Consider the following 13722-nt stretch of genomic DNA (forward strand, 5'->3'; position numbering starts at 1 on the left):
CACTGTAATAATGAATAAAACACAAAACAAGAGACGGTGTCACCCTCAGAACTTCACCAGCTCTATGTGGCTCTGAAAAGCCAGGTACAAACACTTGAAAAAAGGATACAGAGAAAGATGGGCACACAGTAAACGATTAAAGAAACAATTTCCAAGCCAGGCATGGTGGCGCACACCTCTAATCCCAGAACTCAGGAGGCAGAGGTAGGAGGATCGCCCTGAGTTCAAGGCCATCCTGAGACTACATAGTGAATTCCAGGTCAGCCTGGGTTAAAGCAAAACCCTACCTCGGAAAAAAAGAAAAATCTGGGCTTAAATACAATAAGACTATGAAAGACAAAACCATCACATCCAAAAGGATTATCACTGAACTGGCAGTAGATTCATGAAAAGGATTTACTAAATGCATACTTTGAAAGATTATAGGGAAAATTTATAAGGAAGGTTCTTGAAATGTTAAGCCTATCTGCAATCTATATATATATATTGCCTTCAAAGCAAGTGAGGGGTATGGCTTACAGACAGGAAATGTAAACCAGAGTCCTGAGTCAGTAATGTAATGAATGGAAGAGGGTTAAGGTTACCTATTAAGAGAGAGAGATTATCATTCTAGATTTTTTTTAAATTTTTATTAACATTTTCCATGATTATAAAAAAAATATCCCATGGTAAGTCTCTCCCTCCCCCCCCCAACTTTCTCCTTTGAAATTCCATTCTCCTAGATTATTTTTTTGTTTTTCTTTTTAGACAGGGTCTTGCTTTAGCCCAGGCTGACCTGGAATTCACTATGTAGTCTCAGAGTGGCCTCCAACTCAAGGCAATCTTCTTACCTCTGCCTCCCAAGAGCTGGGATTAAAGGTATGCACCACCATGCCTGGCTCCATTCTAGATATGTTTAAATCCAGCTAAGAGACACATGTGGTGGTTTGATTCAGGTGTCCCCCATAAACTTAGGTGTTCGAAGCTAGGTTCCCAGCTGATGGAGTTGTGGGAATTGATGCCTCCTGGAGGGAATATATTGTTGGGGGCTGGCTTATGGTTGTTATAGCCAGTTTCCCCTTGCCAGTGTTTGGCACACTCTCCGGTTGCTATTGTCTACCTTATGTTGGCCAGGGGGTGATGCTCATGGCATCATTTTCCCCTGCCATCATGGAGCTTCCCTTTGAGCCTGTAAGCCAAAATAAACCTCTTTTTCCCACAAGCTGCTCTTGGTTAGATGATTTCTACCAACAATGAGAACCTGACTGCAACAACACTCTTACTAGAGAGATGAAAAGAAACAGTGTAGCTGACAGAAAGCTGGAAGAAGCCATTCTGCATGCAGTTCAATGGGAGAAAGAGAAACCACCAGTGAAGATACTCAACAGTGGACACTGTAAGCCTTATATTTTGCCAGCCAGGCCAAATGAACCAACGGGTGCAATAGTGGCACGTCTGTCATGGTGGAAACCAACTGCTCTCTAATTGGACTGAAGGCCTGCTCCATGGGAAGGGAATACATCCCTGATACTGAAAACTTAAAACAGGGGTAGTCATTAGCCCTAGGGGTGTAATGTCTGCTGCCGTCTGGCTAAATGTATATATACTATGTTTATCAAACTGCCCAATAAGCATGTCTCTTAATGTTCATACCCTTATATTAATGCTACTCTCACTTTTGGTAGAGAATCTTCTCTTTTCAGATGGTAGCGACCTTGTGATGACTCAGAAGGCATCATGGTGCTGGAAAGAAGTGACTGGAGTGCTCAATACTGCAATATCTCTATCACACCTTCCAAGGCTCAGGGTCTATTGCGGAAGAGGTGGCAGAAAGAATGTAAGAGCTAAAGGAAGGGTAGGACTTCTTACAATATGCTCCCCCCATACACAAAATGGCCTGGATATCCATGACCTCACAGTGCCTGACACTACCTACACAAGACCATTATAATAGAAGGAAAAGATCATGACATCAAAATAAAAGAGAGACTGATTAAGATGGGGAGGGAATATGATGGAGAATGGAGTTTCAAAGAGGAAAGTTGGGGGAGGGAGGGTATTACCATGGGATATTTTTATAATCATGGAAGGTTACTAATAAAAATAAAGAAATAAATAAAAAAGAAATGATGTAGAAAGATATCTAGGTAAATGTTAGCTCATCTCTCCTCTAAAAAAAAAGCTTATTAATATTGAGCAGCAATTGAATATTGTAAACTTGCAATGTTGAAACTTGGAATTTTTTTTCACTTTTTTTTTTAATTTTTTATTTATTTATTTGAGAGTGACAGACACAGAGAGAAAGACAGATAGAGGGAGAGAGAGAGAATAGGTGCACCAGGGCTTCCAGCCTCTACAAACGAACTCCAGACACGTGCGCCCCCTTGTGCATCTGGCTAACGTGGGACCTGGGGAACTGAGCCTCGAACCGGGGTCCTTAGGCTTCACAGGCAAGTGCTTAACCGCTAAGCCATCTCTCCAGCCCGAAACTTGGAATTTTTGTGCCTTGGCATATTTGGAGAAGTTTTTGTAGAACACAAAATCCAACCCATCAGCTTGTACTAAATTCAACCAAATGAACTTTTTTTTTATTTTGGTTTTTCTGGGGTTTTTTTTTGTTGTTGGTTTTTTTTTTGGTTTTTTTGTTTTGTTTTGTTTTTGTTTTTGTTTTTCCAGGTAGGGTCTCACTCTAGCTCAGGCTGACCTGGAATTCACTATGTAGTCTCAGGGTGGCCTCGAACTCACGGCGATCTTCCTACCTCTGCCTCCCGAGTGCTGGGATTAAAGACGTGTGCCACCACACCTGGCCAAATTAACTTTTTTAAGTTGCTATGTGAAAGGTTACCATTTCCATCTGGACACGAAACACTTGTTAACTATCAAGACCAAGAAAGTCCCCATGCTTGCCAAGTTCCAATGTGATCACAGAATGCCCGCACTACTAAATATTCCATCCTCCCTGCCTCCTTTCCTTCCTTCCTCCATGCCTTCTTTCCTTTCTTTCTTTCACATGTCTGGGTGTGCCAGGGACTCTTGCACCATTTTTTGTGTCCAGCTTACATGAGCTACTTGGGAATTGAACCTGGGGCCCATCAGGCTTTGAAAATAATCACCTTTAACCACCGAGTCATTTGCCAGCCCCATACCTCCCTTTCCCAGCTACACGTCTGTGTAAAACTGGCTTATCTTCAACATCCCCACAGTTCAATGTGGAAGAGTCATACAAACTGGCAGCTAAAATATGTGCAAGCACAACCATTGTAGTATTTTTTTTCATTTCATGTTAACATGTCATAAGATACTACTTTGAAAGGAATCAATGCATGTTTCCTATTGTCTTCCATCTTAAGTCCTAACATAACAGCAATAATGATGATCCACATGAATAAAGCTCTCCAGTTCCTCGTAATGTCTAAGTACACAAAAGATCCACAGAGCTTGAGAACCACTAGATCAGAGTATGAATTGTGGAAACAGAATATTGGTTAGAAGCTCGACAAAAGAGAAGTTGGAATTTGCTGGACACAGTAAAGTCAGACAAGGTCATTGCATAGATAAAAATTGAACCAAGCCTAGAAGGGGGCTGGCTGGTCATATTGGTGGTCATGGTGCATGGGAAAGCCAGCATAAATGAAAGCTTGGCGTTGAGAAATAAGCATGAGACTGGCATGCACAGAAGGTGGAGGACTGGCGACAGGAACCACATCAGGAGAGCTGGCTGTCATTGCCAGAGGTGACAGCCTGGCATCAGTGAGAAGGGGGCCACTTTGGAAAGGAGAAATGACAACATACAGAAATACCAGGGCAAAAGTAAACTAGTAGTTCAGGAAGAAGAGATTGGAATAGGTTAAAAAAAAAACTGGAGCGCCTAGAAGACTTTGGCCATGGCTCAGGAATAAGGGTAAATGTATAAACCAGAAAGAGGCCTCCTAATCCACAGGAACAGACAGGGCGTTACGGAAGGAGAAGGTCTGGGAGGGGGTGGGGTATTGAACTAACAGGCCTGGTATTAAAAGACCAGGGATTTAGGCTGTAAGGCTGAAGTCGGAGGCAATCTGGGAGACCCTTTTATGGTCTAATAGTTCTCTCCCCAAATACCCAGACTCTAATGTGATGAGATTTAAATAATATACCACTACTATGGTTTCATACATTTTTGAGAATAAAAAGGTATTTTCCAAAACATCGCCAGCCAGTGGAATCTCTAAGCTTGAAGGAGTTCTCTCCTACCTGTCTGCCCTCACCCTCCATGAACCTTTTCTCTAAAGATAAAATTTCCATTCTGTCAGGAAGATCTCTGAGGTCCTTTGTGGTGTTGCTCTGTTGACCTCTCCTTGTTTTGAAGTTTTATTTATTTATTTATTTGTTTATTTATTTATTTATTTAGGAGGAGAGAGAGTAATATGTGTATAGATGCACGAGGGCCTATTATGACTGCCAACTGACTCTAGATGCATGTGCCACTTTGTACATCTGGCTTCATGTGGGTACTGGGGAATTCAACCCCAGCCAGCAGGCGTTGCAAGCAAGTGTCTTTAATGGCTGAGTCCTAGCCTCTGCTGACTTCTTTGACTTCCTCTCTCATGGCCCCTTACTCCACGCCCCCTTACCCCACGGCTCTGTGAGAGGCTACAGGGCCTGACCATGTCTGCTCATGGTAGGCACAGAGCTTTCCACAAGGAAAGGAAGCAGATGGAGAAGGGACAGAGGGAAGGCCATCAATGTCCTTTGCTACAGAAAATTGTCTTTTCCAAGCTGGCCTAGAGAGGCCAGCTGGAGGAGAGGCCACCATCCAGAACACAGCCAGTTTGGGACTGGGGGTGTAGCATGTGCAAATCCTGGGATTCCATCCCCAGAACAGGGAGGGAGGGGAGGTGGGGGGAAATGAAGAAAAGGAATTACTTACTGAAAAGAGCCAGTCATTCACTGTATTGCAGCAGGCGGATAATTAGAAAACATCCCAGTGTGACTGAAGGCGCACATTCAGCCTGTCCAGGGACACCTTATAAATATAAGATCCTACTGCCTATGAGAATCACATATGTACAAAAGGAGTCACTTCTCCAAAGAGCTTCTCCAAAGCTGTGTCATGAAATGAAAATCAGGCTGGAGAGATGGCTCAGTGGTTAAGGCACTTGCCTGAAAAGCCAAAGGACCCAGGTTCGAATCCCCAGGACCCATGTAAGCCAGATACACACGGTAGTGCATGCATCTAGAGTTTGTTTTCAGTAGCCCTGGGGCACCCTTTCTCTCACTCTGCCTCTTTCTCTCCCTCTCTCTTTCTCTCTCAAATAAGTAAAATAAACCAAATTTAAAAAAAAATAAAAAGAAAGGAAAATCGCTCACCCTCGCATTAGCAGGAGACACCCTAAGAGTTGCCACCCTGAGATTTTCCTGGAGTAGCAAGTAGCGCCGAAAAGTGATGACCACTTTGGTCTCCTTTCTTACCTTCAGCAACCTCATGAAAGACCAGCGAGTGGTTCTCGGAGCCCCCAAGTTGACTGGCTTTGTGACTGTCCTTAACTGGAGGGATGGTAAGAAGGATCACTCACCTCCAGGGTGATCATTTCTCGAGGGAGGGGCGTGTCCGGCTCCTTCTCAGGCAACTGCACTGTAATCTCATTTTGCATCTCATCTTCTAGAAAACCTGGATCAGAGCACAGGTGAAAGTGAGTTCTCAGAACTCGGAAGTGGGGCCAGTGGAACCAGTGCCCTTGGCCAGCTTGGCCAGCTTGGCTGCCTGAGCTGTCCCAGCAGCTGGGTTACTCCATCACCCTCCTGCACCCCTGCCTCCGGGATCAACTCAGAAGGGTTTGCAAATAGGGACAAGTGTGGGACAAGTGTGGTAGTTTAGTTGTGCCAACTACTTATTATTTTTCTTTTCTTTTCTTTTCTTTTCTTTTCTTTTCTTTTCTTTTCTTTTCTTTTCTTTTGAGACAGGATCTCATGTAGCTCAAGCTGGCTTTGAACTTGCCACGTAGCCAAGGATGACCTTGAACTCTTGATCCTCCTGCACCCACAAGTGGGTTTCTGTGGTACTAGGAATCAAAACCAGGGCTTCCTGCATGCTAAGCATATACTCAACCAACCAAGCTACATCTCCAATCTCTATGTCTTTGCTCACAGTTTAGACAATAAGGAAAGAGGACACTTACGGAGGATTCGTTCCAGTGACTCACACCTTCGGACTTCATTCACAAATTTCCTTTGGAAGCTGTTCACGTTCGCATTTAACTGGGGGAGGGGGACCACAAGACATGCATTAGTTAGCAACAACATCTCCTTTGTCAGGTGGGAGAAGGTTGCTGGCAATGTGTTTAATTCGTGCACAAGACTGTACTTCAGGCACAATGTACCTTGTTATTCTTACCCTCTGCCTCAAAAAAAAAAGTTATAATTGGTCTGGAGAGATGGCTTAGCGGTTAAGCGCTTGCCTATGAAGCCTAAGGACCCTGGTTCGAGGCTCGGTTTCCCAGGTCCCACGTTAGCCAGATGCACAAGGGAGAGCTCGCATCTGGAGTTCGTTTGCAGAGGCTAGAAGCCCTGGCGCGCCCATTCTCTCTCTTTCCCTCTATCTGTCTTTCTCTCTGTGTCTGTCGCTCTCAAATAAATAAATAAATAAATAAATATATTTTTTTTAAAGTTATAATTACCATGCTCAGGGACTATACCCACTGTGTAGAGATGTTACACTGGAAATAAAATATAGTGATATCTAACATGCAGTGGTCACACTAAAGCTTCAAAACATTCCTACCGAGGGGAAATGTGGGGGAGAAGGAAGAGCATGGCCAAGAGGAACCAGCTCTGTGTCTTATCAGAAAGCCTAGCTCCACAGCCTGGAGAGACGGCTTAGCAGCTAAGGCACTTGCCTGCAAAGCCTAATGATCCATGTTCAACCCTCCAGATCCCACATTTGCCACATGCACAAAAGGGAGGCAGGTGCAAGGTCACACATGCCCACTAGGTGGCACAAGCATCAGCATTTCAGTGGCTGAGGTCTGGCACACCAATTCTCCCTCTCTCTCTTTCTTGCTTTACAATTAAAAAAACAAATGAACATTTAAATTAAAAAAAAAAAAAAAGCCTAGTCAGAAGGACAAGAGCCATGGAATTCCATCTATCCCAGGTCTGGGCTGTTCTCCCTGCAGAATGTGGTTTTGTTGACTACAAAGAAGTATTGTGAAAGCTATCTGCTCCTACCCCCAGCGTCTTCTTATCTCCAAGGAATGCAGTACCTACATCTTTGAACTGAACCAACCCAAGTTCTCCGAGCTCAGCCACACAGCAGTACGCAGCCTCCACCTGGAGAAACAGCTGTGATAAACACATCTCCTCACTTCGAAACACAGATGCCATCTTGGCCCAGCCTTAGCCTGCGTGAGAAAAATAGAAAACAGAAAGATTTAAAGCAATAAATGCATTTAAAGTCCTAGAATAATTTCTCTCAATTAAGATTTAAAACCAGGGGCTGGAGAGATGGCTTAGCGGTGAAGCGCTTGCCTGTGAAGCCTAAGGACCCCAGTTTGAGGTTCAATTCCTAAGGACCCAAGTTCGAGGTTCAATTCCCAGGGACCCACGTTAGCCAGATGCACAAGGGGGCACATGCATCTGGAGTTCGTGTACAGTGGCTGGAGGCCCTGGCGCGCCCATTCTCTCTCTATCTCTCTCTATCTGCCTCTTTCTCTGTCTGTCCCTCTCAAATAAATAAATAAAAACAATAAACACAATTTTTTAAGAAAAAGATTTTTAAAACCAGAGCCGGGCATGATGATGCACGCTTTTAATCCCAGCACTCGGGACACAGAAGTAGGAGGATTGCCATGAGTTCGAGGCCACCCTAAGACTACATAGAAATTTCCAGGTCAGCCTGAGCTAGAGTGAGACCTACCTCAAAAAAGCAAAAAAAAAAAAAAAAAAAAAAGATTTAAAACCAGAGCTAGAGGGATGACCTCATGGTTAAGGCAATTGCCTGCAAAGCCAAAGGACCCAGGTTTGATTCCTCAGGACCCACAAAAAGCCAGACGAACAAGGTGGCACATACATCTGGAGTTCATTTGCAATGGCTGGAGGCCCTGGCATGTCCATTCATTCTCTTTCTCTGTCTTTCAAATAAATAAAAATAAAATATTAACAAATTTAAAAAAAAAAAATTTCAAACCAGGCTGGGAAGATGGCTCAGTGGTAGAATATTGATACAGCATGTGTAAGGCTTAGGTGCCACCGAAAAGAAAGAAAAAAGAAAACACAGAATTATGCGGGGTGTGGTGGCACACGCCTGTAATCCCAGGCCTTGGGAGGTACAGGCAAGAAGACAAGGAAAAAAAGTTCCTTGTTCTCCGGTCTACATAAGAGAATTGGGGCTAGCCTGAGCTCCATGAAGCCAACTCAGAAAGATGAAACAAGGGCTGGGGAAACGTTCCAGTGCATAAAACTCTGCATGAGAACGGGAGTTGCGATTCCCAGCACAACATACATGTCAGGTGGGCAGGACCTATGTGATCTCAACACCCAGGATTGGAGACTGGGGGCCCCTGGGAAAGCTGGCCAGTTAAACTAGCAGAATCGGAGCTCTCTGGGTTCAAGCGAGAGATCCGGCCTCAGTGAATAAAGCAGAGAGAGAATACTTGAGGAAAACATCTAGTATTAACCTCTGGCTTCCACAGGAACATGTACACATGTGTACACACACACACACACACACACACAAACACACACACACACTCCATAGATATGTAGATATAAGCATATGATTCCAGTCCTCAGTGACGGAGGCTGATAAAGCAGGCTCAAGTGTCAATTCCTTCCAGCATTTTCGGAGAGTGATTTGCTAATATCTATCAAATGTTATATAATTCATAGTCATGATAAGCCTGGAGACACTTCTAGGATCTAAGATGGGTATAGCGGCACACACTTCTGTAATCCCAGCACTTGGGAGGTGGATACTGGAGAATCAGGAGTTCAAAGTCATGTTCAGCTATATGGCTAGATCCAGGGCACCCTGAGTTCCATGAGACTCTGTCTCAAAATAACAAAACAAAAGAAAGCTCTGGGATCTACAGTCTAGGACTTGTGTATAGAAGGAAGCCCAACTTGAGCCTCCACCAGCCAGCCACAGAGTACATTGACAATGCTGGCTTAAAGAATGAGCAAGACAGTTCTCGGGAGGCAGAGGTAGGAGGATCGCCATGAGTTTGAGGCCACCCTGAGACTACATAGTGAATTCCAGGTCAGCCTGAGCCAGAGTAAGACCCTACCTCGAAAAACCAAAAAAAAAAAAAAAAAAAAAAAGAATGAGCAAGGACTGGAGAGATGGCTTAGCCATTAAGGCACGTGCCTGCAAAGCCTAAGGACCCAGGTTTGATTCCTCAGTGCCCAAGTAACACAGATGCACAAGGTGATGCATGCATCTGGAGTTCGTTTGCAGTGGCTGGAGGCCCTGGCACACCCATTCTATCTATCTATCTGCCTGTCTCTCACACACATAAATAAAAAATAAATAAGCAAGACTCAGATTCCTGAGAGAGGTTCACAGACATAGAGACTACCACAGATTTAGCCTCCCCAGTCCCCAAATCCCAAAGCCAAACTGCTCCAAATTTTGGGCTTAGAGCTGGGCACTGTGACACTGGTACCACATGTCTGTAATGCAAGCACTTTGGAAGTGGCGGAGGAGGATCAGAAGTTCAAGGCCAGCCTCAGCTTCATAGCAAGTTGGAAGCCAGCCTGACTGCTACACAGGACAATCAAACAACATCAGCAACACCAACATTTGAATCATTTGTTGTTTTTGAGGTAGGGTGTCACCCTAGCCCAGGTTGACCCGGAACTCATTGTGTTGTCTCAGGATGACCTCGAACTCATGGGATTGAAGGCGTGAGCCACCATACCCGGCCTGAATCATTGTAAGCACCAATACGATGCCACAGATAGAAAAGTACTCCCCCGACTGTCTATAATGGGCCACAGTCGCAGGTGTAAATTCCCTTCAGACAAGAATGAAGCCTAGATGGGTTTTGTACGTTAACCTGGGACCCAGTCCCAAGATATCTCACAGTGCATATGTACACGTTGCAAAATCTAAAATCTAAGACAGTTCTGGTCCCAAGCATTTTGGATAAGGGTTGCTCAACCTGCCTAATAAGGAATCCAACAGCCTGTAGCCTAGACACACCCAGAGGTTCGCTGTGGGCTACAAAGAAGAGCAACAAAGACCCTGGCTACAAACCTACGGCTGCCCACCCATGTGACACACTGAACTGCCAGCAGCTTAGAGAAAATGCATTCCAAGCCATGGGGGGTGGCATTTGTGACTCAACCTTTCCCAGCCATAAATAGACCCCCCAGACCTTAACGGTAGCGGGGGGGCTTCAATGACCCTCCCGCCTCCACCCCAGACCAAGTTTTTCATTGTTGGTTTTTGTCATCGTTGTTTTTCAAGGTAAGGTCATGCTCTAGCCCAGGCTGACCTGAAATTCACTATGGGGTCTCAGGGTGGCCTTGAACTCAAAGCGATCCTCCTACCTCTGCCTCCCCAGTGCTGGGATTAAAGGCGTGCGCCATCACGCCCGGCTCCAGAGCAAGATTTTACCCGTCAGTGACCTGGTATGCAAACTCACCCGACCCAAGAGGGCCTCCAACCCCACCACAGTAGGGAACTAACTACCTTTCCTATCATCTGCCACCCTCAATGCCTGGAAGTATGTGTTGGTGACTTTCCACCCGTTATGGCCCCATGGACCAGAGCTACAGAGCACCCTTGGGTTCGCAGGTCTGAGATGTGGGTTCTAAGGTACTCATTCCCTCATTCTCCATGACTGAATTCCACCCACTCACTGGTCTTGTTTCCATTTGATCCCTAGGGCCTGGGACCCCAGGTCTGCACCTAACTTCACGGTACAGATCTAGACCCCCAACTCCAAGCCTCTAGATCAGAACCCCACTACTTCTCAACCCACCTATCAGGCTTTGACTCTTCACCCAGGTCTTATGAGACCCCTTAGCTTCCTTTCTCTGAACCCTATGTCAACGCATCCCAGACTGGCCCATCTCCAGGCCTGGATGATCTAGATTCCCACCCCCCACCACCACCAATTCAGATTATGTATGGGTTTTTTCCCCAAAGCCCCTCCTCAGACTCCTTTCTAGAAACATCCTCCTGGACCCTTGGGGCCCAGACACTTTCCCTTACCTCCCTCAGGATTTTTCAAAAAGTCTTGAGCGTTGCAGGGCGTGGTGGCGCATTCCTTTAATCCTAGCCCTCGGGGAGGCGGAGGTAGGAGGATCTCTGTGAATTTGAGGCTAGCCTGAGAGTACATTGAATTCCAGGTCAGCCTGGGCTAGAGTGAGACCTTACCTCGCAAAACAAAACAAAGCAGGGGGGAAAAAAAAAGTCTGAGTGCCAATGGGACCAACTGTCTCTAGAATCTGTTGAAAGGGAGAACAAGGAAGGACGCCTCTCAGGTTAGGAGAAGCGAAGGCTGCCTTCTAATGTCGAAACTGAAGTATCCGGGGCAGCCACAGACCCCCACAGGAGCTCCCCAGTCCCCTCTCGCAAAGGTTTTTCCACTGAGTCAACCTGGAAGAACTGTTTGGCCCCCAGAGTGGACTTCACGTTGTAGCATGTGGCATATGAGTCATCTGCAAGACCTTGGACCTGTCACCCCTGTTCCTAGCAATATCAAGTCTAAAACCCTTAACTGCCTGAGCAGATGCTGCGGGATCTGGCGTCTGTCTGTCTATCTCTTTTAGCTTTATCTGCCTCCCAGCTGCTTTCCAAGTAACTTATTTCTCCTCACCTCTCCCGGACCCCCACCCCCAGCTGCACCTACCTCAGGGCCTTTGCTCATACTCTCCCTGACCTTGGAACCTCAGTGACTGCGTTTTCACTCTCCCCTCCACATCCCCACAAGATTCTCTCCCTCCCTTCCTCTGTAAGCCTTCCCTGAGCACCCCCTCCCATCTCCAGTAACCTGAGCTAATTTTCTGTCTTCAGTCAGACCCGATAAGTCATTCATTCATTAGCAATTACTTGTTTTCACCAAAGTCCGAATCCTCACTAGCCAACAAAATCAGAGGTTGGAACCGTGTCATGGTTCTCATGCTAGAACAGAGGGCGCTTAATATTAAACCACAAATTAAGTGCTCAAAATCCCATTTTTTTAAACTTGATTTATTAACTAAGGGGCGGGGGGGGGGGGAATCCACCCTCCCACCGTCTAAGGATCTAAGTCTGGTGCTATAGTATTTTTCCTTTGAACACCAGAGTGAGCCCAAAGTTTTCCCACCATCCTGTCAAATAAATAGGACAGAAATGACCAATGAGACCTGAACTTCATGCAGACCAAAAAGCCCAGCGAAAGGCGGGCAACTCCTCACCTGAGTGTCCTGTCCTGCAAGCTGGTTGGGGATGGGGGAGCCAGTGCCAGATCGCCCGGAGGAAGGGGCGTCCCGCAGCAGCCGCAGCAGCCGGCCTGGGTCGCTGGTGGCCGGCGACTGGCCCAGGGCCCAAGTGACAGCGCCTCTCCCGGCTCCTTCTCCCCTCCCCGGGCGGCTGTTGTATCAACACCCGCCGTGGGTGAGCTGAAACCGGCCCCACCGGCCGGCCCGGCCCGGCCCCCGCCCCACCAGTGCCCTCTGCAGCGACCTTGAGTCCCCCACCGGGAAGCAGAGCGGCCCCCTCGGGGACCAGGGGCTGAGGACAAGGTGTCCAGAGTCCTTAGAAGGGCCACATGGGCAGAGAAGTCCAAGTGTGCCCCCCCCCACCCCCAAAGCAAACCAAGACACTCTTGGCAGTCTCCAGACTGAGATGGGGTGTGGCTGAATGGTGGACACCCTGGGTTAGATCTTTAGAACCGCACAAAAAGAATAAAATAACATTGAGAAGTAGTTTTGCAGGAAAAAAAAAAACCCTATCACATTCCCCGTTCCTATTAAGTATTTTCCAGGCTGATTCTATACTTACAGAGGCGGACAGGCGAGTCCTTAGAAAAACCCAGCACATAAAATTGAGCTTTGTGCCCTGTGTGTGTGGCCCAAGGAGAGAGCTGGGAATAAATGCAGAGTTCGTCTTTTCCCACTGAGGACTGCCGTTCTGCTCTCGATTTTTTTGGCCCCGAGGGTTGAGGGGGGCAGAGCAAGCCAATCAGACCTGCTCTCTCTGGGCAACCACCTGCCCTGAGGTCAATGAACTTTCTAAAACCTGGAGTACCTGTAAGATAGAATCCCCAAATGAGGGGATTTTTTTTTTTTCAATTATGGGCATCATTTAAGTATCTGCCATAGTGAAGACAGTGACAAGTACAAATCACTCAACTTCAACAACTGGGGTGTTGTCCCCTGGGCCCCACCCACTTCCCCACCCTCCTCTAAACACTTGGGAGCAATTCCATACATCACACATTTATTTTTTTCCCCTAGGTAGGGTCTCACTCTAGCTCAGGCTGACCTGGAATTCACTGTGTAGTCTCAGGGTGGCCTGGAACTCACGGCGATCCTCCTACCTCTGCCTCCCAAGTGCTGGGACTAAAGGCGTGCGCCACGCCTAGCTCATCACATTTTTTTTTTCAAAAAATACCAGCACGTATCTACAAGATAAGGGCTCTTTCCTAGACCCAAACATCCTCAAAATCATGCCTCAAATTCAGCAAAAAATTCCTGAAATGTTAAACACCCACAGAATTCAAACTACCTAGGATATCTGAGATTTGCATGTCTAATAAGCCTAGAAGTAGTCCTATG

At 46.3% G+C, this 13722-nt stretch overlaps 1 protein-coding gene across 3 annotated transcripts in view; it reads right to left on the minus strand.

Annotated features, from left to right (window-relative positions):
- Atp6v0a4 (ATPase H+ transporting V0 subunit a4) overlaps window positions 1–13099 on the minus strand; it is a 69218-nt gene extending 56119 nt beyond the window's left edge. Inside the window, exons 1-4 of one of the 3 annotated variants that reach the window (XM_045160827.1) lie at window positions 12947–13099; window positions 7222–7355; window positions 6135–6213; window positions 5532–5626 (exon numbers count right to left, since the gene is read on the minus strand). In XM_045160827.1, the coding sequence (XP_045016762.1) occupies window positions 5532–5626; window positions 6135–6213; window positions 7222–7338 (291 nt within the window). In that variant the 5' untranslated portion in view covers window positions 7339–7355; window positions 12947–13099. Of the gene's footprint in view, window positions 1–5531; window positions 5627–6134; window positions 6214–7217; window positions 7356–12360; window positions 12517–12946 lie in introns of those variants that run through there. The other 2 variants (XM_045160828.1, XM_045160829.1) reach the window with 2 other exon arrangements.
- Between the last annotated feature and the right edge of the window lie 623 nt (window positions 13100–13722).

The sequence above is a fragment of the Jaculus jaculus genome, chromosome 10 (genome assembly GCF_020740685.1).
Source record: "Jaculus jaculus isolate mJacJac1 chromosome 10, mJacJac1.mat.Y.cur, whole genome shotgun sequence".
NCBI classification, from domain to species: Eukaryota; Metazoa; Chordata; class Mammalia; order Rodentia; family Dipodidae; genus Jaculus; species Jaculus jaculus.